Source organism: Pseudopipra pipra, chromosome 1 (assembly GCF_036250125.1).
Source record: "Pseudopipra pipra isolate bDixPip1 chromosome 1, bDixPip1.hap1, whole genome shotgun sequence".
Lineage (NCBI taxonomy): Eukaryota > Metazoa > Chordata > Aves > Passeriformes > Pipridae > Pseudopipra > Pseudopipra pipra.
The window spans coordinates 82963683-82987542 of record NC_087549.1 but is presented as its reverse complement, the minus strand read 5'-3'; the positions used below and the strand labels follow the sequence as shown (position 1 = coordinate 82987542).

The 23860-nt window shown below is 37.0% G+C and overlaps 1 protein-coding gene across 2 annotated transcripts in view; it reads left to right on the top strand.

The window, feature by feature from the left end:
* The window catches only part of DROSHA (drosha ribonuclease III), a 68482-nt gene that overhangs the window by 9456 nt on the left and 35166 nt on the right, over window positions 1-23860 (top strand). For both annotated transcript variants that reach the window (XM_064662233.1, XM_064662222.1), the window contains exons 7-16: window positions 1954-2034; window positions 3837-3923; window positions 4031-4117; window positions 4906-4977; window positions 6530-6611; window positions 7808-7882; window positions 11292-11461; window positions 16034-16158; window positions 19331-19430; window positions 22327-22434. In XM_064662233.1, the coding sequence (XP_064518303.1) occupies window positions 1954-2034; window positions 3837-3923; window positions 4031-4117; window positions 4906-4977; window positions 6530-6611; window positions 7808-7882; window positions 11292-11461; window positions 16034-16158; window positions 19331-19430; window positions 22327-22434 (987 nt within the window). The remainder of the gene's footprint in view (window positions 1-1953; window positions 2035-3836; window positions 3924-4030; window positions 4118-4905; window positions 4978-6529; window positions 6612-7807; window positions 7883-11291; window positions 11462-16033; window positions 16159-19330; window positions 19431-22326; window positions 22435-23860) is intronic.

Genomic DNA, 23860 nt, shown 5'->3' with positions numbered 1-23860 from the left:
TCATGGTGAGCTTGTCACTGCTGTATTACTTCTGAGTAGATTTTATCTGAAAACATTTGAAATTTGCATAGGTATTTATCTAGTATGCCAAAATGCTTTCTAGCTACGACAGAATAAAACAGGAATGCACTGACTTGTACAAGTACTCTGTCTGGCATAGAACTAGATATGTAGGATGCCTCTTGCCAACCCTCCAATCTGAGAAGTTTGTTTGTCATTTTGGATAATCTCCAGTAATGCTGCCAGTTGCCAGAAAATAAATTGTTAAATCCAATGCCGCCACAGTGGCCTTTTCGTTGCAAGCATTATCTGCTTGTTTTTGCTGCCCTGTTGGTCAGAGAAAGTTAGAAGGCATTGCCTGTGTAAATTTGTGATCTTTCACCATCATTTTATCATCACTTCATGATTACTCTTCTGTGGTTTTTTTCCATGAGCAGTGTCATGAGGGACAAGGTATATATGTATCTGACCTGCTTCTCAAGTCCTGGGCCTTACAAGTACTTCATATATCTCTCAACTTTGGTCTGTGCATTTAATATAACAGAGGCAATATTAGTGCTGAACAATTCTAAGAAATAAGGATGAGATTTTTGAAAATAAGTGATGATTATTTAAATAGCCTCTGTAGGCCCTTAGTTTTGGAGGACTGATGAGCAATTAACTGTTGACTGCATTTTTAACTCTCTTCTCTTTTGTGGCTGTCTAAGCCAATGAGGAAGTACGCTTTTACCTGTAAGCATGCTTCATTTTCTTTGAGCCTGTACTTTCCTCAAGGGTCTCAGAGTGCAGGGAAAAAAAGTATGAACAACAAGCTCTCATGTCACTGCATTGTTAAGACTGTGTGACTTAAGGTGTCGAAGTAAAGTGCCCTGCTTCTTACATTCCTTTGTACATACCAGTCTTAAGAAACTAAACTGAAGTGAACATTCAGAGAATTAACATCAGAACTAAAAACTTCTGTCCCTATCCTAACTGCCTAAAACTAACATTAGCAGCAGTTCGGTGGTTCTTGCTTCCTGTGATGTCTTCACATTATATCTGTTGTGTGATGATGTTATTTAGCCCCACCATGGGTGATATTTATGTTTTCAGACTGCTTGTAAAAGTATGAAAAGTTCTGCGGTTTTTGTATTGCATTGCAGGGTTATTGGCTTTTTTTTCCCCTAAGTTGAAAAAAGTTTAAGTTCTTAGATTCAAACTTGGATTAAAACCTGGGGTTGGGAACTTAATTTGTTTCTCTGGTTTGGTTCTTGGCATCTTTCGTTGTGTTTCTGCAGCGAACGTAATGTTAAAAGCAGAAAGCTTTAGGGTGTTGCAGTAATTGATACTATGCATTGATCTTGGTCATAAAAGCAAAAAGAAAGACACTAGCTTTATAATATGTGCATTGGCTCTTTTTGGTATAGCTACTTGATGCACCCATATAGAATACTGAAGTGGTATTTTTCCCCCTTTATCTTTTTTACTGATCTGTTCACAGTTTGGATTTGAAGTGTTCCCATTAGTTCTTTAAAGTACCCTCTGCCTTGTCCCATGGCAGAGGGCTTAATTGGAGATGGATTTTCAGTGAGTTTAGTGGAACTGTTTCAATGTTGAGATTTCAGCATGTAAATATTGGCACATGCATGTTTAGGACCTGAATTTTATTTTAGACAGGCAGTGTGCTGTTTGTATGTATAGGAAATGGAAAAGATGTATGTGATAGCAGAGAGGTAGAATTCTGCTAAAAGTGTTGGTTTCCATCTTGTGCTTCTGAAACAGTGATAAAGTTCTAATGCTATTGTGCAGTTCTGTTACATTAGTCTATACTGTTTTCAGTTTTATTGGCTTAAGAACATCCACTTAATCTAAGCATGACAGGCTTTTAGAAGCATGAGCACTCTGGGCATTAAAACCAACATACTTTTCCAAAACCACTTTCAAGAAAACAGAATCCTATTTTGTTTTTGACAGATGAATGATGGACCTTTGTGCAAGTGCAGTGCTAAAGCTCGACGAACGGGAATAAGACATGGCATTTATCCTGGTGAAGAGGTATTAGTAATTCTAAGAATTGCAATTATGAATACAAACTTACTGCTGTAAATTCCTAATTGGGTTGATTTGAGTTTTTTCCCCATGATTTACAGGCTAAGTAAAAAACTCCTGTGCAACTTTAAATCACTTAGTTGTGTAACCTCATATTTAAAATGCAATACTGATAATGAAATCCACCTGAAAACTAGGGAAAACTTTTGCCTGTGTTTGTTTAGTTCTATGTTTGGGGTTTTTTTAAGTTTCTGAAACACAATTGCTTTAATAAAAAAGATCTTGTGATTTAAGTTCTACTATCTTCAGGTGTATGAGTAGGTTGTGAAGGGCCTGCTTTGTGAAGTGATTACTTTAAAAGGAAAACTAAATAGTAATTCTGCTGTTGAAAGGAGCACAAAGATTGTCAGGAGGTGTTCTTGGCTTAGCATGTAGATTTTACAGTTTATTGTTGTACATTTTCTTGAAGCATTTATTTTTTGGTAGGCCTTCTTACATATATTTACTGAAACAGTCTTTTATTTCTCTGCAACTAAAGGAGTTATGCATGTTTCTGTGAAATTATTGAGTTTGGAAAAATGGCTTTGGTCTGAAGCTTACTAGAAATCACTCTAGTTCAGGATCAGTTCCTCAACTCATTATCTCTAGTGTGTTTCTTAGAAAGAAGGAGGGATAAAAGGAGGAGGAAAAAAATATAAAAAATATATTTGAATATATATATATAAAAATAAAACTTGTTGCATGAAGGCAGCTGCTCCCTGGAGCAAGGCCATTGGGGAATCTGAGGTTTCAGAAAATCTCCAGGATATAGTGATTTTTACATTGTCCTGCAGAAGAAACTGCCCAGCTTTAAACTAGCTGGTGTGTAACTGTTGTTTTGCACAGTGAGAAGCTTACTTTGGGGTTGAACAGCCTGTGTAATCACCCTACTTACTGGATGGGTTTTTCCAAGTGTCCAGAGCAGCCTAGTGGTATAACTGTCTTGCCATTGCCATCAGGCTAACTTTTGTAGCACTGTTTAGAGTAGTACCCTGCTCACTGCAGTGGTTTTGTTGTTTTTTTTTCCTATGCAGACAGATGTATTCTGAACAGGCTGGTGGCAGCCTCCAAACTGCAACAAAATGGATGTAGGGCATATGAAAAACGGTTTTTGTCTGACTGTTGAGGAGTTTTAGGTCTTTACACAGAACTGCTTCAGAAAAAGTCAGGAAACAAGAATCCCGGGTGTCTGGTTTTGCACCAGAGTGCATGGAGAGCTGGCTACCTTTGTACCTTATAGTCAGGCATGACAACCTGGGAAACAGAGCGGGGTTACTGGAGCTGCCTCTGTGGTGATAGAGTAGTCCCTTCTCTTCAGGTCGCAGATTTGCCCCAAGCAAATGAGCTGATACCTGTCTGTTTTGATAATTAATGTACCTTAAGACCTTACCATGTGAAGTCCAGGTTCCTCTGTAAACTTTTAAAAATATGTTTCCTGCAACAAATTTGTATAGAAGAGGAAATTAGCCTGGCTTGTAAACAACTAACTGCGGTGTGTAAGAAAGGTGGAGAGTCAAATGGAAAATGAAAAAAATACAGCAATATTTTTCACCTTTTTTTGCCTTTGAGTAGCATTAAAAGTATTTCTGAAAGTGAAAGTGTAGATAAGGCCACACTTTCCCTCTTCCCAGAACGATTAATTATGACTACCTGCTTTTATTTAATTTTTCCTAATTCATATTTCATGGCTATTAGAAATGCTTTATTCTCTCTTTTAATCTAAATTTGCCTTGACTCTACATATAGTTCTACTTATCTCTTTCTTTAAGCCCATTAAACCGTGTCGCCCCATGACCAATAATGCTGGAAGACTATACCACTACCGAATTACTGTGTCGCCTCCCACAAACTTCTTAGTAAGTACTTCATAAATAATTCTAACTAGGACTCTAATTTTGTTTTCAGTGACAAAAGTAGTAGTACTTCTTGCTTACTCTCTGGTGGTTTTCTTTGCTTTTTTAAGACAGACAGACCTACTGTTATTGAGTATGATGACCATGAATATATCTTTGAAGGGTTCTCAATGTTTGCACATGCTCCACTAACAAACGTAAGTATGTTCATTGCTACGTCTTGGGGTTTGTTTAGAAGGTATGCTATTTCTGCCCTGAAGCCAAACTTCTCTAAAACAACAATACATGTATGTTACGAACATCTTGCCAGCACTGTGGACAGGAGAAAGACAGTTCTGCTAGTGAGTCTCAGGTTTTGTCTTGACTAATTGTGGTAAGCAGCATCTTCAAACTGTGACCACAAAGAAACCTTCTTCAAAGATGAAAAAAAGGAATTAGATGTTTGTCTTGCTAGTTAGTTGAATGAACTTCTCAGAGTACTTATTGGATGAAACTGGTATACACCTGTAAGTTTATCCTGAAGTTCTTATGTGGTGTTGCTTTAAAACCACATTTTAAGACAGTATAGCTAACAGAATTGGCAGTGTGCTAAAAACATCTTGCTTTCAGACCACTGTATCAATCTGACTTGTTGTGTCACCAACAACAAATTCACTTCCAAATATACAAGTGAGAAGATACAGGTTTACTGAGGTTTACGGGTTTACTTTTGCTTCTGAAGAAAATTTCATTTCCAGTAGATGGCAATATTTAACCTTCCTTTACCATCCCTCCTGTCATCATTGCGTTATTACTGAGGTGGAGGTTAGAACTGGTGCTTCCTTCACACATGCTTGTGTCCCTGTCTCTTTGCACGATCCTCCAGAGTAGGTGTTTTAGTAAGTGCCCTTTTCAGTAGACAGTAATACCTTTGCATACAAAATTGTATTAACTATATATTTGATGCTGTATAGTTCTTCATGCTGAATTTCTATTTTCCTTCCAGATTCCTCTGTGTAAAGTAATCAGATTTAACATTGACTATACAATTCACTTTATTGAGGAGATGATGCCTGAGGTAAGAAGGATAATTAGTCTAAAAGTTAGAGTGGGTTAAGAATTGTTGATGTGCTTAATGGATTAAACTCTTCAGTATCCCATCTTTTGAAGTCTCTAAGAGACTGATTGAGTTCTGAGTTAATGGCTGAAGAGGAACTTGCACTCACAGGTACTAGTGTAAATCCATCTACCTAGGCTATCATATATCAAAATCAAATAGTAAGAAGTGCTTATATCCATAGGTTCCTTTCATTTTAAGTTATATACAATATATGTCAGGTACTCTTATTTGTAAGCTGAGGAAGGTATTAGCCTTCTCTTACGGATGACAAAAATAAGGCATATGTGGAGGTACCTGTTTGCCAGGACCACATAAGTCAGTGGCAGAGCTGAAACTTAATTGTAAGTTTGAAGCTCTGAAGATTGCTTATCAGTACTTAATATAAGCTGTTGCCAAAACAAATTTCCTGTGGATACAAACAAAGCACATTCAGTTCATAATCTGTTTATGGTGGGTTTTTCTATCACAAACTAATCCCTGGTGAAGCCAGTTTGTGAAGTAAATTGCTACTGTGGAACAGCGTGTGTAGGTACAGAAACACCCCTGCATATTAACTACAAAGATAGGATCGGTGTTTAATTTAGTCACATATATTTGCATTTTTCTTTCTAGTTATCTCTTTTTCTGTTGCTCAGCAGCATCTAAATATATGCAACAGCCCTGAAATTCCTCAGAAAGAATAATGTGATCAAAGCAATTCATTTCTTGTTAGGGAATCTGCCGTGTTGTTTGCAAATCTTGATCTGAAACAACAAATGGCCACCAAGCGAAATAGGGAAGTGACCGTTTTGGGGACTTCTGGTCAAATGGCTACAGTGTTATTCGTGGACCATCTGTACTGATGATTTCTTGTGAGAGAGATTGTGGTGTTGGGTTTGAAATTTATGGCTGATATTATACATGCACAATTTATATCAACCCAGCCTGACTTCGTTTGTTCAGGAAGGTTTATAAGTTCCTTCACTGGACTAGCCTACCTGATGAAAAGAATGGGGTTTTTTTCAGCCCTTTCGTCTTTTTTCCTCCTCTTCTGTTGGCTGTTGAGGTCATAATCCTCAATTTGTGTTGCACTGATATGTTGCTATGGAAGTGGTAATGATACCACAGGTGGTGATTTATAAACTTTTAATATGAGTATGTAGGAAAAATGAATTATGAAAAAGATACTTCTCGGAAATATGTCATCTGCTTAGCTTGCTCAGGTGAAAATGGTTTTAGTGCTTGGCACATTATTGCAGATTCATAACTTCTGCCTCAAGTGTTGATTTGAGCATTCAGTAAAGAGTCTTCAATACCATTCTTTCTTGACAATGCTTTCTGAAGAGACCACTGTGCTATGTTACAGTAGATGATCACAGAGATATCAATACTGTTTCCAAAACCCAGTATCTAATGGTTGGCAAATATGAAGACACTGGGGTTTTTCATTGTTCTATTTATACATGAGTGGCATTATTTGTATTACAGTATTATATAATTATAATTTTGGTTTATTACTTTGTTTTTCCAGAATTTTTGTGTGAGAGGTCTTGAGCTGTTCTCTTCATATCTATTCAAAGATATTTTGGAGCTGTATGACTGGAATCTTAAAGGTAACTTTACCTTTGAAAGGGTCCTCAAAATAGCAATGTAAATGCAGTTTTATGTGAGAGGGACACTTTATTGTTCAGGAAGATGAAATATATTAGAGTTCAATAGTGTGAACTCTTTAGCAATGAAAATGCACAAACTTGGCTCTGTATTCTCACAGATAAACTAAATTTCTGCTTTAATCCAAAACTGTTCTTTTTAATCAAACAGTAAATATTACGGTACATTTAATATTTCAGAGTATCATAGGCATGGTGTTTTGAAAGCCAAAGTGTCAAGTCAACTATTCTCTTATTTTTACAAGCTCACAAACAAGTTACTCATACCATATTTCTCTACAGTCAACTTACAAAGCAGTGTCATACAGACAGCTGTGGAGGGATAACGTATCATTAGAGCTGAATGTTTTTTGACTTGACAAGATGAAAATACTTGTTTCTGTGAAGACTGCAGCAAAGGAGAATTTCATGGATGATACTTCCCATGGTCTTAAAGAAAAAGGAATGTATCAAAGGAATTATATTTCAGTATCTGCAGGTCTTAGTGTCTTGACTTTGTGGAGATGCACTCTACACTCACTGCAGTTAAGCAGAGGAGCACTCAGGTTTAATACATTTTGTGTAGTCTTTGGTGTGATGCTAAATATATTCTAATATCAGGTTATCAGGTTGTCTTTCATATCACCGCTTCTGATAGTTCTTTTTTAACACTAGGTACTTACTGGTTTAGTTTTTGTTTTTATGTAAAGCTTTATGTGATGAATAGGAAATGAAAAATACCCGCACAAAATAGTACCATGGAAATTTTCTTTGTTATTGTAAACAAAAACCACTCTGCTAATTGGGAGGAGCTAATAAACCAGTGCTTGTATCTGTAAGGCTTAAGTGAAATAATTAATTGATTATATAAACCAGTCTTTTTGTATTACTGTTTTACATAAAGGTACTGGAGGTTTTGTTTGGTTCTTTTTATTTTGAAATTATTGTAGATTTCTTTTAAATTGTCCATGTGAAAGCTTTCACTGCAAGTTCTCTCTGTTCCTTTCTGCTGTGCGTTTCGTTACATTTCGAATTGCGACTTGGGCCCTATCAAATGTAATCACCATTCAATGATTTCGTTTGCAGCAAAGTTGCTCTTTTTCTTCTATGGCAAATATGTTGCTGTTCATAAATTTTCTGTATTTTTTTTCATATTTAAGGTCCTTCACTTGAAAATGATTCTGTTTCCTGTCCCAGATATCACTTCATGCCACGATTTGTGAGATTTCTTCCAGGTAATGTTTGTATTGCATACCTTTATAGAAATTAGATTTAAAAAACCTTCCCAAAAAATCCCCTGAAAAAAACCTCTACAAAAAAACCCCCTTATTGCAAGTCCCACGGTTCAGTCAGCGCAGAGATCTGGTGCTTCTACCTGAAGTCTTTAGTGCAATACTCCCGGGCACATGGCCTGATTCTTGGGTATGGTCCTGTGCAGGGCTGGGAATTGGACTGCATGATCCTTGTGGGTCCCTTCCAGCTCACCATATTCTGCGATTCTGTGCTTGCTGGCAGTGTGGATGGTTTACTCAGAACTGGAATTCAGATGGGCAGGCTAAGTCGCGCTTCCAGCTTTCATTTCTCTTGTCATTTTAGGCAGTGCTGGGTCATCCTTGTCTTGCTCTGTGATGGAGCTGTGGCATTTGAGGAGTGCTGTTACCTGATCTCGCCTATTTCATGTCCCCTGTCCTCTTCAGGGTGTGATTATGTTAAAAATCTTGATGTGCAATTTTGAGGGTCAGCACGATTGGCACCCCTGAGCACACGTTTTTCTGATTGTTTCTTTATCTTAATGCAAGCTGAGACCTTGTAGCAAATCGTGAAAGACCAAACCCACTGTTCCAATACAATTCAACCCAGCCTGCCATCCAATGACGAGCTTCAGTGTGGAGCTCATTTTGAGTGAACAGCTTTTGTAGACATGTAACACATCCTGAGATACAGGAACAGACTTTCAGTTGATGTAATTGTCACGGCTCCATTGAAAATGTGTCCTGCTGTGGTCCTGCCAGTGATTACTCCAGAAGTGTTGCGTGGACAGAAGGATGTGTTTCAGCTGCTGGACTGAGGGTGCACATGAAACATGGAACAATATTCATCAAGAGGGCTGTGGCCTGGAGGTGCTCTGTGCTCTGTGCTTTGAAATTTAGTTGGGATATTAATTATAGCTGCAGCAAAATGAGGTTTGGCTCGTTACCATAGAGAGTACTGATGGTTAGATGACTATATTTCTAATTGTTGTTCCTTCCTGGATACACAGCACTGTTCAATCAGAAGCAGAGCTCTGAGGCTTGCTAGCAAACATTGATTTGGTTTTGCTGAAGCAATTTACAAAATAAGCTATCAAGCCACATGTGGCTGATTAACTTGACCTCATCAAAAGATGAGAACAAGTTTGACCTGCCTGGTTTGTGTAGCTTGAGGGTGTTTTCCTGTTCAGGGTTTTTATATTCTGATTCTTTTTTTATTTTAATTTAGAAGTCAGCTCTTTCTGTGCTGTTGGATTGTTTAGTGATAGAGAGAGATAAGTCTCTATAACATGTTATTCCTGTGTGCTGCTTCTTCTTTAAGGTTCCCAGCCTTCTAACTCTTTTTAAAAATGTCTTTTTTCTGATATTTCTGCATATATAGTTGCCTTTTAGCATCTTTTTGACAGGTATTTTTTAATCAAGTTTCATTTTTTATTGATTATTTTTTTTGAGATATCCTTGGAGATTTTTAATTTTTAGATAGTGGGAATCTATTTTCTTCAGGTATGTTTGCAGAACATGTCTTATGTCTAATCAAAGAATATGCTGGTGCATCAGATCTCCACACATCCATCAGCTGTCTCTGTAAAGATAGAAATGAATTGCTGATATCCTATCCCCTCTACTTTTCTTTCTTTCTTTCTTTCTTATTTTTCCAACATGGTCTAAAAATAATGAGGTTGGGGATGTCAGGTTTTCTGTGTGGATTTACTTAGAGACAGGCCTTGGGGGGTAGCTCTGAGCTTCGAGCTAGATGTACCAGGTGTACTGAGTGTCAGAGATGCATAGCATGTGGAATAGTTGCTGTATTGTATTCATTGTCATAGGTTTTTATGTTGATAAATATAGTTGGAGAGTAAAAGACTGAAAAAACACATTTGAGGTCCCAAGTACTGCATGTTCTGACCCAGAAAGGGTCTCCAGCTATAGGGATCTATAGCAACCCTTACCTTTCTGTACATGTCTTCAGAGGGTAAGGATACACTTTTATTTTAATGATTGTTGGATGTGGGCTACCTCTTGCATAACAGTATAATCTAGTTTGTTGACAAAGAAAAACAAGCCTGGTAAATGGAGTCCCCCTTTAATTTGAAGGAAAATTTTGCACATTTAAAAATCTGTCCCTGTAGCTATTTAGAAGTATTTTCTATTTCCAGTGAGGCTTGTGGTGTATTTTCCCCATTTAAGATTCCCTCTTGGAGTTTAAGTGAGTTGACTGTTCTAAGAGGCCAGGTTACACCATTCCCTTTCATCTTTTCTCTATGATAGTGCTGTAGTCCCAGCTGAAGTAAGGGAAGTGCTTGTTGCTTCGCGTGTCTTGTAGAGGACGTCATCTTACACAGCGCTGCTGTTATGCAGCAGTTCTGCAAAGATTTTCCAGTGTGCCTGGCATCATATTCCTTGTGCTGTGGCATCATCCCCCATATTGCTCTGAGGCTTCAGCATTACTTTTTTGTGAGTGTAGTGATAGAAAGAATATACTCAATGGCAGGACCAGAGTGTTTCTACTTCCTGAGGAACTAAATCAGCGTTCATGCTCTGTGGGGATGGAACTTGAAGATTCCTCCATACCTGCAGATTAATACCCTGTTATTGAAGGAGGGAATTGGGGAGATGTATGTCAAGATTAAAGCATTTTAGTAACATGTAGTATCTTTTTACTCGTGTGAGCGGACATACTGAAGTTGAATAGTTGTGTCTTCTGAGTGGTGGTGATCTGTCAGAACCATCACTTGTCTTTCCTGTTTGCATATTCACATCTGTAGCTGGCAGCCTGAAGCCAGTCAGATTATACTGTCTTCTTTTGTTACAAGCAACCTTTGCTGTGCATTTTTCCTGAAGTCTTAGAAGTAATTTTCACATACCCTTGATTCATTTAGTGACAGGAGACAGCATGAGGCTCTTTAGCCTTCATTACTGCAGTTACAGCATGTAAGCAGTACAGATGATTTTAAAGTGCAGGGATAGCTTTCTACATTCATCCAGAAGTATCCCGTAAAATTTTGAGTGTCTTAAAAAAAGCTGCATAACGCCTAAGAGCTTTTTAACTACTGTTGTAAAAAGAATGATAAAATCGTGAAAAGGAAGATATAACTGGACAACGTAACTGATTGTTCTGCCTACTCACTTTAAAGTTTTGTCAGGCAAGTTAGAAACTTTAGCTTTACAGTACAATAAAACTGTTACTCTGGCTACCATTACTGTTACTGCTTTAGTTTAGCCAAGTTGTGCAGTATTCATCAATAAAACATTTGCCATCATATTTGTCAGATCGCTTAAGCATTTTGCATTTTATTTAGCTCATACAAATAATTTCTGTTCTGCATATTGTGTCTTATGGTCATGCTTTTAGAGTGGATCTCTGAAATGTATCTTATTTATTTATGGTTTTAAGATGGAGGAAAAGAAGTACTGTCAATGCATCAGATTCTTCTGTACTTGTTACGATGCAGTAAAGCTCTGGTGCCTGAAGAGGAGATTGCCAACATGCTTCAGTGGGAAGAACTGGAATGGCAGAAATATGCAGAAGAATGCAAAGGGATGATTGTTACCAGCCCTGGCATGGTAAAGCGAATAATTGTCATTTATGAGCAATCCAATGACATGTGCATGTCTTGTTTCAGACAGTTTGTTACAGGCTAAATTGAAAAGGGAAAAGATGACCAGTGGCAGTTGCAGATTGCTATAGGAACAGCTTATTGACTTGTTCCAACCCTGAGAAGACTTGTACCCTCTGCTACTCTACTGAAGGGTGGATTTCCAGAGGGGTGCTTTTTCAATGTGCATGTTAAAAGGAATGGCAATATTTTATGTGTGTAAAACTTTCCTATTTTCTCAGGCAGTCTGTATGTTCGTGATTTCCTTCTCTTTTTCCTGACACAGGACCACAGAAATAATAACTATTTACTATTTACTTTCCTCTTTCTCTTTTGACCCCCTATTGACAGCTCTATTTAATATGTGCTGTTCAAATAATGCCCTGAATATGGAAGAAGTGTTTTTCTGCCTACGTGGTTTTTTCAACATTGTTTCTGTGTTGCTCTCATTCACACTGAGGAATTTTGTGTACATTAATTAATGCATGTATTAATTTTCAGTGCATAGTTTGAAACCCCTATGGCCTTATTATTTTTGGAACAATTAGTATTTTAAAGCATGTGTTCTCTGAATACAACTCCTTTCAAATCTGGTGTTAATGTGAATTCAGACCGTTTTTCTGACTTTCACCGTTAAGGAATGTGGGTCACAAGAATAGATGAATGTCCTGCATTCAGGACCCATGGACTGCAGGGTTCTATTTGCGTGGTTTGGTCGGTATCACAGAGTGGTGTCTTGGTAGTGGAGATGTGTTTTGGACCTAATATGCAGCATTCTCATTTGTAATATCTTTCTTTTTCTGACTTCATTTTCCTCCTTTGCTCGTAGTTCAACTTCTTAGTTTCTGAAGAAAAAGTGTGTCTTGATATCATGCCTAAGGAGAGATTTTGTTTGTCAACCAAAAAACCTGTCCCCACATTGCAGCAAAGGCAACCTGCTAAATATTCTTTTCCAGTTCATATTTTTAAGTATGGCAGCATTACATTTATTAAATTACTCGGTAAGGTAATAATAAGTAACATGGGCAGGATAATTTTTCCCTTGATTTCACTCAGTGCTTTTGTTCTGGCTAAAACTCTCTAGCAGTTTCTATAAAAGAAAATAGGACTGTTTCTGGGAACATGAAATACAAAAATACATGTGAACTCTTACTGTGGAAAAATCTACCTCAGCTACTTCAAGTGATTGCTAAACCAGGATACCATAATAGAAATTGTTAGACAACTTTAACAGCCTTAACTTGTCTGTGGTTTCTGCGGTACAAGGTACGTGCTGGTCCACAAATTGTCAATGTCTGAATGGTATACACTGACATAACTTCAGTGATTTTGCTGAAGATATGCTGATTTCAGCTATCTGACAACTTGCTTTTTTGTTTAGCATGAAGGAATGCATATATGCTTGTTCCTTGTGTCACTGAACTGTAAATGTCTGTATTATACACAAGTCAGTGCTCTTTGTGAGTGGGATTGTTAATATTGAGATTTCGTGTGATTTTTTTACTGGCAAACTTTGCATTCTACGAGGCAATGTGTTTAGAGATGCATGTGGACATCAAAATATGTAAGCATAAAAGAAATATGTAGCACTTTGAAATGTCATGTTATAATGGCATCATTAGAACATGTTTTTTCTTTCAAGATTGCAATGATTTTCTTCTTAGTTTGTGGATTTTTCTTGTACATTGCTGTACTATTGTATTGAGCAAGGGAAAAACAGTGTGAAAGTATTATCTGTGCATTTTACAACATTAGAAGATAAAACAGTTCTGTTGGAAAGACAATGTGAAACTGTTTTAGAAAATGACAGCTCTTCAATTCAATTTTATCCACTTGACACAACAAAGTAAACCCACTAAATTTTATTTTGCTCTTTTCTTCCACAACATCTCTTCAGAAATAATAATTCCTCTTGTGATCAAATCTAGGTTTTATATACATATGTATTTTAATTTTTTTAAATGCTAAGTGTATATATATGCATGATGGAGGAGGGGGAAAAAAACTTCAATAGGCAGATAAATCCCACTTAAACAACGAACAATAGTTCAGCATTATTTAAAACTATGTAATTTATTCATGATGTTTCATTAGTTTGATGAAACTTTGTGTTGGAATAGATTTAAAAGTTCACAAATTTTAGTCATCTTTTAATACTTCACTCCTCCTAAAGTATTGCTGATATTCTCACTAGTACATATATATATGTATTTTAAGATGCTTCTGTAATACATCTGCATGCTATCTCATTATATATTCTAATGTCAGCATTAGATTGGTTGATGAGATTTGGAGTAGGAAACAAAGATAACAGGCCTCTATTCTGTTAGAATTTCTTTGGGTTTGATGTGATTTTAAAGGCAAGGTTGTCATTATTAGATGGTCTATCACAGCACTTCTAAAAGAATACAGGGATAAAACTCTGAAAGAGTATAATCTAATTTGCTTCCATCCTATCTACTGGTGTGCCTGTTTATACTCTGTTTCTGTACGTTGCTGTTTGTTCATTTAACGTTCAGAAATGGCACCAGAGAGGAGGCTGGTGTTCATCATGAAATGAAAAGGCATAGCCCAGCTACCCCCCTCTCATAACTGTCAGTGAGGGAGCAATTGTGATTAGGTCTTGGAGAACTTCTTTTGTCCTGGTTGTTATCAGCCACCTGTGAACAGCTGTGTAACTGGGTGGTGAAGGTTTTGAGTGGTCCTGAGATCATATGTTTAATACAGACCCTGCTATAGGCATACTGAAGGCTCTCTTTTCCCCATTTTTGAGGATCACATTACTTCTATTGAAGTACCTAAAATGGGAAACATTTGAATAGAAAAATATTGTCTGTAATTTTTAAAAAGACATTGATTATAATTGGTGTATTGAGTATAACTATTGTTTCATATTTTGTTAATCATGTTTTGCCGACCTGGCTATCAGAGGAATGGTGTATCAAGGCTGCTTTTTTAAGGAGGGCAGGGATGGCAGAAATTCTCATTTTTAATGTTAAGAGTGGGGAGAACCAACAAACAACTTATGAGAAGACATGAACTTTTCAGATGGGCTTTCTGCAAACCCCACAAAGGCATATAAATTTCAGCTCTGGTTCAAGGAACAACATTCTGTCTGCTACAAATCCTTCCCATGTTTTTCTTTAGGTATTTTTGTTCTAATCCCTTTTTGTAAGACGTGCTGCGAGGAAAACTTTTTCTCTTATTTGTTTTTCTTTTCTTTCTTTTTTTTTTTTTTTTTTGGTAAACCTGACAGCTTTAACTAAGGTAGTTAAATTTTAACTAAATTTTTTTCAACCTATTTTTGACTGGGGAGATGTAACTTTATGTTCAGTCATCTTATCCAAAGGGAAGCTGAGAAGTATTTTTCCCTTGGAAAATATTTCTATATTTGAAAGGCAAATTTTTAAGTAAGTTTTTGTTTTTCTAGAATATATTAGAATTATGGCCACCTGATGAGACTGACCTTTATATATAGAGTTGGATTTGCTTATCCATGCAGAAAATTATTCCTGTGAACAGTTCTACAAGGTGCTTTGAAGGGTGAAAGCTTTGTTCTTGACACAGTTTTTATTTTGTGAAGAGAATGGTGGGAGCTGTTTCTCTAACACTGAAACTCATCTTTGAGAAATTCACAGTGCTAAATGAGAAGTTTTGAGATGCAGGTAACTAGAAGTAATGCCCTCTTTCTGAAACCTAAGACAAGCAAAATATACTGGCCTCATCCAGCTGATTGCAAAGAGGGGAGTAAGCAGGCACATAACAAAGCAGCTTGACAGGTAATGGAGATGATGTTTATTTGGAGACAAACTGTGCACCTTCAGATGAGTTTTTAAACGTTAGATCAAGAGCTCTGTAAGCAGCATGTCTGCTACAGTGATGCGCAATTACTTATTTTCTGCGTTTAGAGAGCTGAAGCAAAAGTTGCCTCCTTTTACACTGTCCATTTTAACAATAAAAAGAACTTCTGTTTTGATCTGTAAAAGGGGCAAAAGTCTCCCCATTATACAAGACTGTCTTCCTTATTGAACATATCAACCCAGGAGCCTTTTCTAAGAGTAGCATGACACATTTTTTTTTTTGATGCTGTTTAGTCAGTGTGATTGAATGGACCTGATAGTGCCTTCATTTGCTTTGGGAAATGAGGAACAGAACTAAAATTAGAGAGGTAACCTGATCTTAGCAAACTGCTCAGGCACGTGGGAGGTTGGATGCCAGAATGCTAATCCTGATTTTTATTTCTGGTGTGATGCTTGACCAGAGAAAGTTGTTTTACGTTCTTGGAAATAGTCAAACTGCAAATTTCCAGATTTGTAAAATTAAAATGTGCTTTTATTTTCTCTTTAAGTGTTAGGTCAAGTAGCTTTGTTTCAGTCATTGTAGTTGCCAAATGTTTATTACAGTATTAATTGTTAGTTCATTTGCATCTTATTAAGCTTGGAATATTGCTGCGTCATGGTTCCTGGATAGTGTGGGCTAGAGGCAAAAAATTTTCCATGAAGCTGTTGTCAATTAGTTGTATTTTGTGTTTTTCTCCTAGAAACCGAGCTCAGTTCGTATTGATCAACTGGACCGTGAACAGTTCAATCCTGATGTAATTACTTTCCCTATTATTGTGCACTTTGGGATACGACCTGCTCAACTCAGTTATGCTGGAGATCCTCAGTAAGATGCTTTTCCTTCCATCTTTTGTTCAGGAACTCACTACTGTTGTTATTTCTGACTTAAATAGGGCTTGTTTATGTGCTTAATTGAGCCTGATATAAAGCTTAGTGCTTATGACATTGGACACAAGCTCTTGTAAATTAGAGAATATAAGATATAACTTTTTTCTGGCACACTTCAGAATATGCTGAATTATGCATGCGTGTGCAGTATGAAATTTCTTAACCTGAGAATAGCTCTTCTGTGTCAGATGAAAAGTTCCTCAAGCTCCATGTTATTTCTCTGAGAGGCCAGTGGCAGGTTTTAAGAGAGAGAACAGTGAAACAGGAAAGCACAGAGGGAGAAATACTTACCCAAGCTTCCTAATGTCTGTAGCATACAGACTTCTCAGCTAGAAGATATATTTATGTCATTTTGTTTAACAGCCCTGAGTTCTTTCCTCTTTAAATTTCTCAAATCACTATTTGAATCATTTTATGCTACTGACAGGGAGAAGAGTCTGGGTAATCACTTCCCCAGTACTATTGTGCGTCATATGAAAAAGGACTGAGTTTTGTTTCAGAGCTGCTACTTAATTGTTTAATTAGATGCACTTCGAGTCTCACATCTAATAAGGAAGAATATAGCCATTTTCTATTTGCTTTCTTCATGACATTTATGTTTCTTGCATACTGCCATATCCTACTTAATCGTCTCTTTCTGTACCTTGAAAGATCAAGTCTACATAGTGTTTCCTAGCCTGGAAGCTGTTGCATCCATACTACTTTTCTCTGTACCTTCTGTATCCTGATAGATTTTGGGAGGAATGTTGAGAAGGAGCGGAGAGGGAATCAGGACTTCAGGTGGAGCAAGAAATACTGGTTTACTGTGGATTCATAAAGGGATGTACAAGTGACCATTGGATTTTGTTCCCAATTCTTTTTTTTAGCTCTGACAATTTCAGGGAACTCTTCCAATGTTTGGGAAATCTGTTTTCTGCACACTGACAGTATAGAGTCTGTCTCTGGTGTATATATAGTTAAGGTTGTCTTTTTCCTCGTGCATTTTCCTCTGGTGTCTTTTAAGGATGTTGTATTTCAGCTGCAGTTTTGAGGTCCAAACACTCATACGCATATATGACAGTCATATTGTTTTACAACTGCTTGCTGAGAATTTTAGATTTAACATGGTAGGAAGTGGGAATAAAGAGTTGTTATCCGGATAAGAACACTTTTCTTTTTTTGCCTTGAGGATGACTTTTATTTCTCTTCATCTTTTAGTTTTCTTGTCCCTCAAAAGGAAATAATTAGACTCAAATATATAAGAATGACCTCTACTTTGATGTTGAATTTATTAATATTTGTGAAGTTCTAGTACTTTCCATTGAAATCAGTATAAAGATGCAAACATCATTCTTCCCACACTTTTTTATCTTAACTTTCTTTAAAATTTCCTTGTGGGTTTGTTTTTGGTTTGTTTTTTTTTCCACCTCAAAGCTGCTTACAGAATGTAGGTATGCTTCTTTTTGTTAAAGTAACAAAGCAGTTTTTGTGAAAGAACTCAGAGGTGCCATCATAAGTCTCAGCTTTAACTCTGGTGTAAGTGTGAAATTGGTAATGCACAGAGGAGATTTTCCTCTAATGTGTCTTTTATGTTTTTCTAATATGCAATTTTTTTGTAATGGTAATATGCTTATTAATTCTCAAACTTAATTGCAATGACAAAGCTTGTTTCACCCTTATCAATACTAACAGAAAAATGTGTATTGTAGATCATGGTTTCAGGTTCTTGTTTTAGGGTTGAAACCTCTTTGTGGCATTTTTTTTTTTCTTTTTGGTTAATTGTTCATGTACTCACTTTTCTTCTTTGGATGGTGATTTGTCAGAAATAGATGTGCTATTCTGCAAATTGCAAAAGTGCAGAGAACGGAGCATGAGAAAAATCTATTGATTGACCATTTCAGATGTGTTCATAGTCTGAAAAAATACCAGCATCTCTAGAGGCAGAAAGTGTACATTCAAGCATGCTGCAGAGAAATAGCTATGGAAAAAATGCCAATAGGAAAAGATCTATTTATCTGCCTGTGAATGTGGTATCCTGAGAAGACTGTGAAATAGTAAAAGAGCTGCTGCTTTGTTTGTTGCTAAGCCACTAATGTTAAAAATTCCTAATAAAACCACTGTTCCAAGTTGGTGCTGAGGAGGATCTACTTTTAAATTGCAAATATAAGAAAAAAGATAAATAACTTGGGTAAACTTCCCTCTGTCCTCTAATTCCCTGCTTCCTATTCAAAGTCTGATTATATGGGTTCTCTTGAAAAAACTCTACAGATGTGATATTTTGAAGATAGCATTGTTTCCTCAGGACACAAGGTCCTTGCCATGATTCTCTTGGTTGCTCCTCCCATTGTAACTTTTGAACCTGTTGGTCAATTGCAGCTAAATATAATGGTGGGATGTGGGATGTTGTCTACAAATGGAGTAAGTTTTGTGTAAGCTTGTGCTAGATTGCTGAAAGACTCTCACCGAGAAAAAAGTTCTATTATCGAGACTCATGTAATTAGACACCCCCAAAATAAGAAGATGCTAGATGGTTGGAGGAAACCAGAAACCTTAAGTATGTGCTAACCACAGAGAAAACTTGAATTGCTGTTTCCATTCAGCAAAAACCCATAGGGAATGAAACTTTCATTTCGCTGTTCACAGAATAACTTAATGTTGTGCATGACTTGTAGACCTCTTCCTCATGTTTGAGGAAATATAAGGACAGACACTTCCTGGGAAAGGTTACTACTGCTTTTCAGTGAGGGATAGGCAAACCATGTGGAGAAGAGGGAGTTTTCACCTGCTTGAATTGATTTGTTATATTGCGAGCAAGTCTTTTTAGCATGTGGAGGTGGCCCTTTGGAGAGGATTGGCAGGTATCTGGGAGACCTGGGATCTGCCTTGAGCTTTGCTGTTCTTTACCTCACACTGCACACTACTTTGTTCACCCTGCTGGAGCAACTGCAGGGTCACTGTCACCTCTCTTAGAAAATGCTTTGGGATTATTTTTATTCTGGAGCAAAAAGATGCTTGTAGACAGTCTGTGTACACTTTATGCATTATTAGCAGCTGGTGTGTTCATAATGACAAACAGTGAGAGACTTTCGTTGTATTGACCAAAATATTTGTTTTCTGATTTTGTCATTCAGATACCAAAAGCTGTGGAAAAGTTATGTGAAGCTGCGTCACCTACTGGCTAATAGTCCCAAAGTCAAACAGGCTGATAAACAGAAATTATCACAAAGAGAGGTATGCTGGGCCTTCCTAGAATTGATAATTGAGCACTGTAATTCGGGATGGAATAAAGCCATGTGACTGCCCTGTTTCTGGAAACAATAGAAATCTTTCACAAAAGATTTTCTTTTCAAGCTGTTAACAGAGATTTTATTTTTATCTATATGTATTATTGGATGGGATTTTTTCCTTTTTTCAGCTGTCAAACTACTGCAAGTTTTTTAGCCAATGATAGAAATAATCATTATGGAACCATAATGTCTTTATAGCTGTTGCCATTAATGGTTTCAAGAATTAGCATAGAGAAGGATTTTTTATTTCACAATGTACTTTTAACTGGCTCATAATTTTAGGCATTTCTCTTCTGAGATAAGAACTGCCATCCTTGTGTTTGATTTTAAACCATAATTTATTAGGTAATCTTAGTGACATTGCTTAAGATGTTTGACTTGAAATTGTGTGATTGCTGTGCATTTTTCTCTTTTTTTTTTTTTTCCCCCACAAAAGTGTTGAGCAATAAGCATTTCCAAAATGTAAATGCTCAATTAATTGGGAATTAAAATCAGAAAAACAAAGACCCCCCCAAATATAGACTAAAACAGCTATTAGGTATCTATTTTTTTTAAAATCTTGAACTGAAGCTTTGAATTTTTTTGGTGCCTGTCAATCAGGCACTCTGTAGAGAGTAAAGCGTACATAGAAGAGAAATTAACTTCTTGGGTTAACTGGATGGTATTTAATTAAATGGTGTTGTATTTCTATTTATTGATTAGAAATACTAATTATTCTTAAAATAATAGACTACCCTGAGTGGGGAAGGATCCATGAAAATCAGGGAGTCTAATTCTTGAGACTTCCCCAGTTTATTGTGTACCTTTGGCTGCAACTGTTTGATACTTTTGACATTGCACCTGATTTCTATTATTGCTGCAAAGTGTAATATGCTGTTGCATGAGCAAGAATCTTAGTTAACATTTCATTCTTGCTGATGTTAAATAAGCCCTTGGCTTCCTTACTCGTAAATAAGAAAAAACCCATAACATTGTGTCTTAACTGTGCTACAGTTGTAAGGGGAAAAAAAATTTCATCCCTACAGGAGATGATTTTGTTTGCCACAACTACTCGGAGCAAGTAGAAGGGAAGAGCACTGTTGTGTGGGCATCTTTTCATTAGGGGGTAATGGATGACTCATTTGTAAAATTCTATTGGATTGTTTTTAAGGGAGTGATCATATTTTGCTTCAAAAAATAAAATGTTCTTTTTGTATTTAGGACTTACTGCTGATTTTTGTTTCTAGACTGTATTATCTGTGATAACAAGTTTTTCCAGTAGTTTGCCATCAGAGAGGCATACAGGGCTGAAGCAGAAGCTTTATGTGAGGATAACTTATGTATTTTCCAGTGGAAGTTTCAGTAACTCACAAGGAGCTCTAGGACTGTACCTAACTGGTACATGGGCTTTTAAAGATTATGAATCATATATTATGAGCCAGTCAAACTGAAATACAGTTAGGTGTAGCAAATACTGTAGCACCTATCTCAGGAAAAACTCAATGACATAACTTTCGGTAATGCACCAGGGGGTGCAGTGCTGTAAGCATCTCTATTCCCTTTACCGTCAGTCATCCATTACTCTGAGGTTGTGCAATGGTATTATTTGTGACAAGGTCATGCCTGGGGGCTTTGTTCCTCTAACCTGACTTTGAGCGTTTACAGCAGGTGCATAAATTGGGACCTGAAGGCTCACTTTGAAGTCAGTGGAGGGAGAAATGCATTTTGAAGCCATTTATCCCCCTTCATTGAATATAAAAGGAGCCAAGGCTAACCAGCCTCCTACCCTAGAAGCCTCTGCACTGAGGTGTCTGAAGTTTGATGAATCTGTGTCTGGACAGATGCACCTCTTGGAACTACTCTGGGAGTCTCTGCAGAACAGAAAACAGAGCCTGTTCCTGCCCAGATATGCTCACAGGCTTCAATCTGGAAGCTGGGGAGAGACAGCTTTGAGCAAGTGCCCTGTAGTGAAAAGGAGAAGGAGAGACGGGATAGGTTGCAGCTTTGAAGAGTTTTATGTTCTGAAGAAGGAAGAGCACTGAGGGAGTCTTTACTGTTAGTTCATGCTGTGTGGAGAGCTTCCAACCCCAGGGCTTTATAGCATTGGAACCAGGAGATCTTGATCCAGGGATGATTTGTTTTATCTGGTTTTCTTTCGTTCCATTGTTACTGAAAAGATTTTCTTTTAATGATTCTGTCAAAATTTTTAATGAAACTGACCCTTTCGTAGTTTTAGAGACAAATAAACTGTTTGCACAACAGCAAACAGCAGTGGTCAAGGCAAAACAGATATTTTTTACATATTTTAATTGAAATAATATTGGTAGATTTCATCATCATAGTCTCCAAGACCAGCAACTGCTGACCCCTTTTCCAGACTGGGTGTACTAACATTGTTCAACAGAAACTATTGCAAAGTAGTCAAGATCACAAAACCAAGGCCTTTCTTTTATTTAGTCTGTTTTACTCCTACTGAATGCTTCAAGCCAAGAGTACTCATGGTGATGGACTTAAATGAAGAGGTTGTTTTGTACATGGGATAAATAAGGTGCTTTCATTATAAGCACTTGAACTTTCTTATTTATCATACTGGATGTATGAGTTGGACTGATTTGTTCTGTAATTTGCAGTAAAAAATATGGTAACTCTGTTCTGTTCTTAGTCTACCAAAATCCTGTTTACACTGTATTCTAACACCTCTGCCACAGTCTGTGATTAGCATTTAACAGATTTGTACGAGCCTTAGAAACTGCACACTAAAAGTGAACCTTAAATGGGTTTTGTGAGCGCACTCGTGTGCACATTGATACTGCTTTGTTGTAGAAAGTTCTTCATAGGAGTTCTGTTCTCTCCCTGTTTAGGAAGCACTGCAAAAAATTCGTCAGAAGAACACAATGAGACGTGAAGTGACCGTCGAGTTGAGCAGCCAGGGATTCTGGAAAACTGGGATACGCTCTGACGTCTGCCAGGTGACTAAACTGCAGAGATGTCTGGTTTGTTTTCTTTCTTGATAGCTGCCATTTACCTCTTGCAAAGTTTTGCTGCAGTTCTAGACTGAAGAACCAAATGGAAATGAATCAGTAAGTAATGAATCAGCTCAGTAAGATCTGTTGATTTAGGGAACTATTCTAGTGGCCTGTCCACTCCCTTCATACACACAAAAAAAGATATTTTAAAATTTTTATTTCCTTGCCATTGGTTGATTAACACAGGGGAGAGGGGTTAGCTTGATGTCCAGCTTGAGGCTGGATGTTGAGTCTACTGCGGACCTCTAAGGTCTTCTTAATCTACCAACTAGGTTGGTTTTAGATATTTTAATTTTATTGTATTTTTCTATTTAGATAGTTTAAAAAAACCAAGTTTTACATGGAAGCATGAAGAAATATCATTTACTTAAAAGAAAGTTAAAAAACCAAAAACCCACCATAGCTAACTTTTGGATTAAAACAGGTAAGCCTCAGTAGAAAGATATCTTTCAGATACTATATTTCATATTCATGACATCTCCAAGGAAAGATCTCCAAGGAGTAGGATATGTGTCAGATCCTATTCTGAATCAGTTGACAGCCACCAGCTTTGTGAAAAGGAAAAATTATGCAATTTTTATACAATATTGTAATAGTAAAGTTCAAGTAGTTGTAACAGCCAAATAATTATTCTAGATGTATACTTGCATTATTTTTTTAGCTGTTTTTCTGGAGATGTTATTCAAGAATTAAATGTACGCAACTTAATATTAACTTAACAGTGTGAAGTATAAACTTGGAGGGTTGCTAGGCAAAGGTGTAGGTAGAAATCCTGTTGTAAGTCTGATAAGACCAAAGGGGAAATTCTAGAGGGAAAGAAATGCTAATAACTTAAATTGCTTTTTTTCTACCTGAAACATTTCTTGTGCTTCTACTAGTGCTTCTGAAGTGGAAGAAAGAGAATAGTGGGACAGTATCTTCTCACATAGCTGACGAAAATTACAGCCCTTTTCTAATTTTTTGTTGTGAACTGTGTCTATTTTTACAGCTTAAGTAAACAGTGTAAATTTCCAATTTAGGAGCTTTGTAACAAGTCTGTGTTACTCGGAATACCTTGTGATTCATCTCTTAATGTCTTGGATATTCCTTTTTGTTTGTTGTTGAAGGACAGCAAAACACCAAAGAATGATGAAAGTAAAGCTGTTTCACAGTTTTTCTGCCCATCTGCAGCCATAACATCTAAATCAGCCAGTTCTGGTATGAAGGTCCTTTGATTTGATTTCTTTGAGAGGCCAAGAATAGGCAACTGTATGTCTGTGAAATGAAAGATTGCTGCTGTTGCTACATGCTTTTTCCCAGATTAAAGAAGACTAAAACTAAATACGCATAAATCAACTCTGGGGGCAGAGCTAAAGTGCAGCGATTTAAA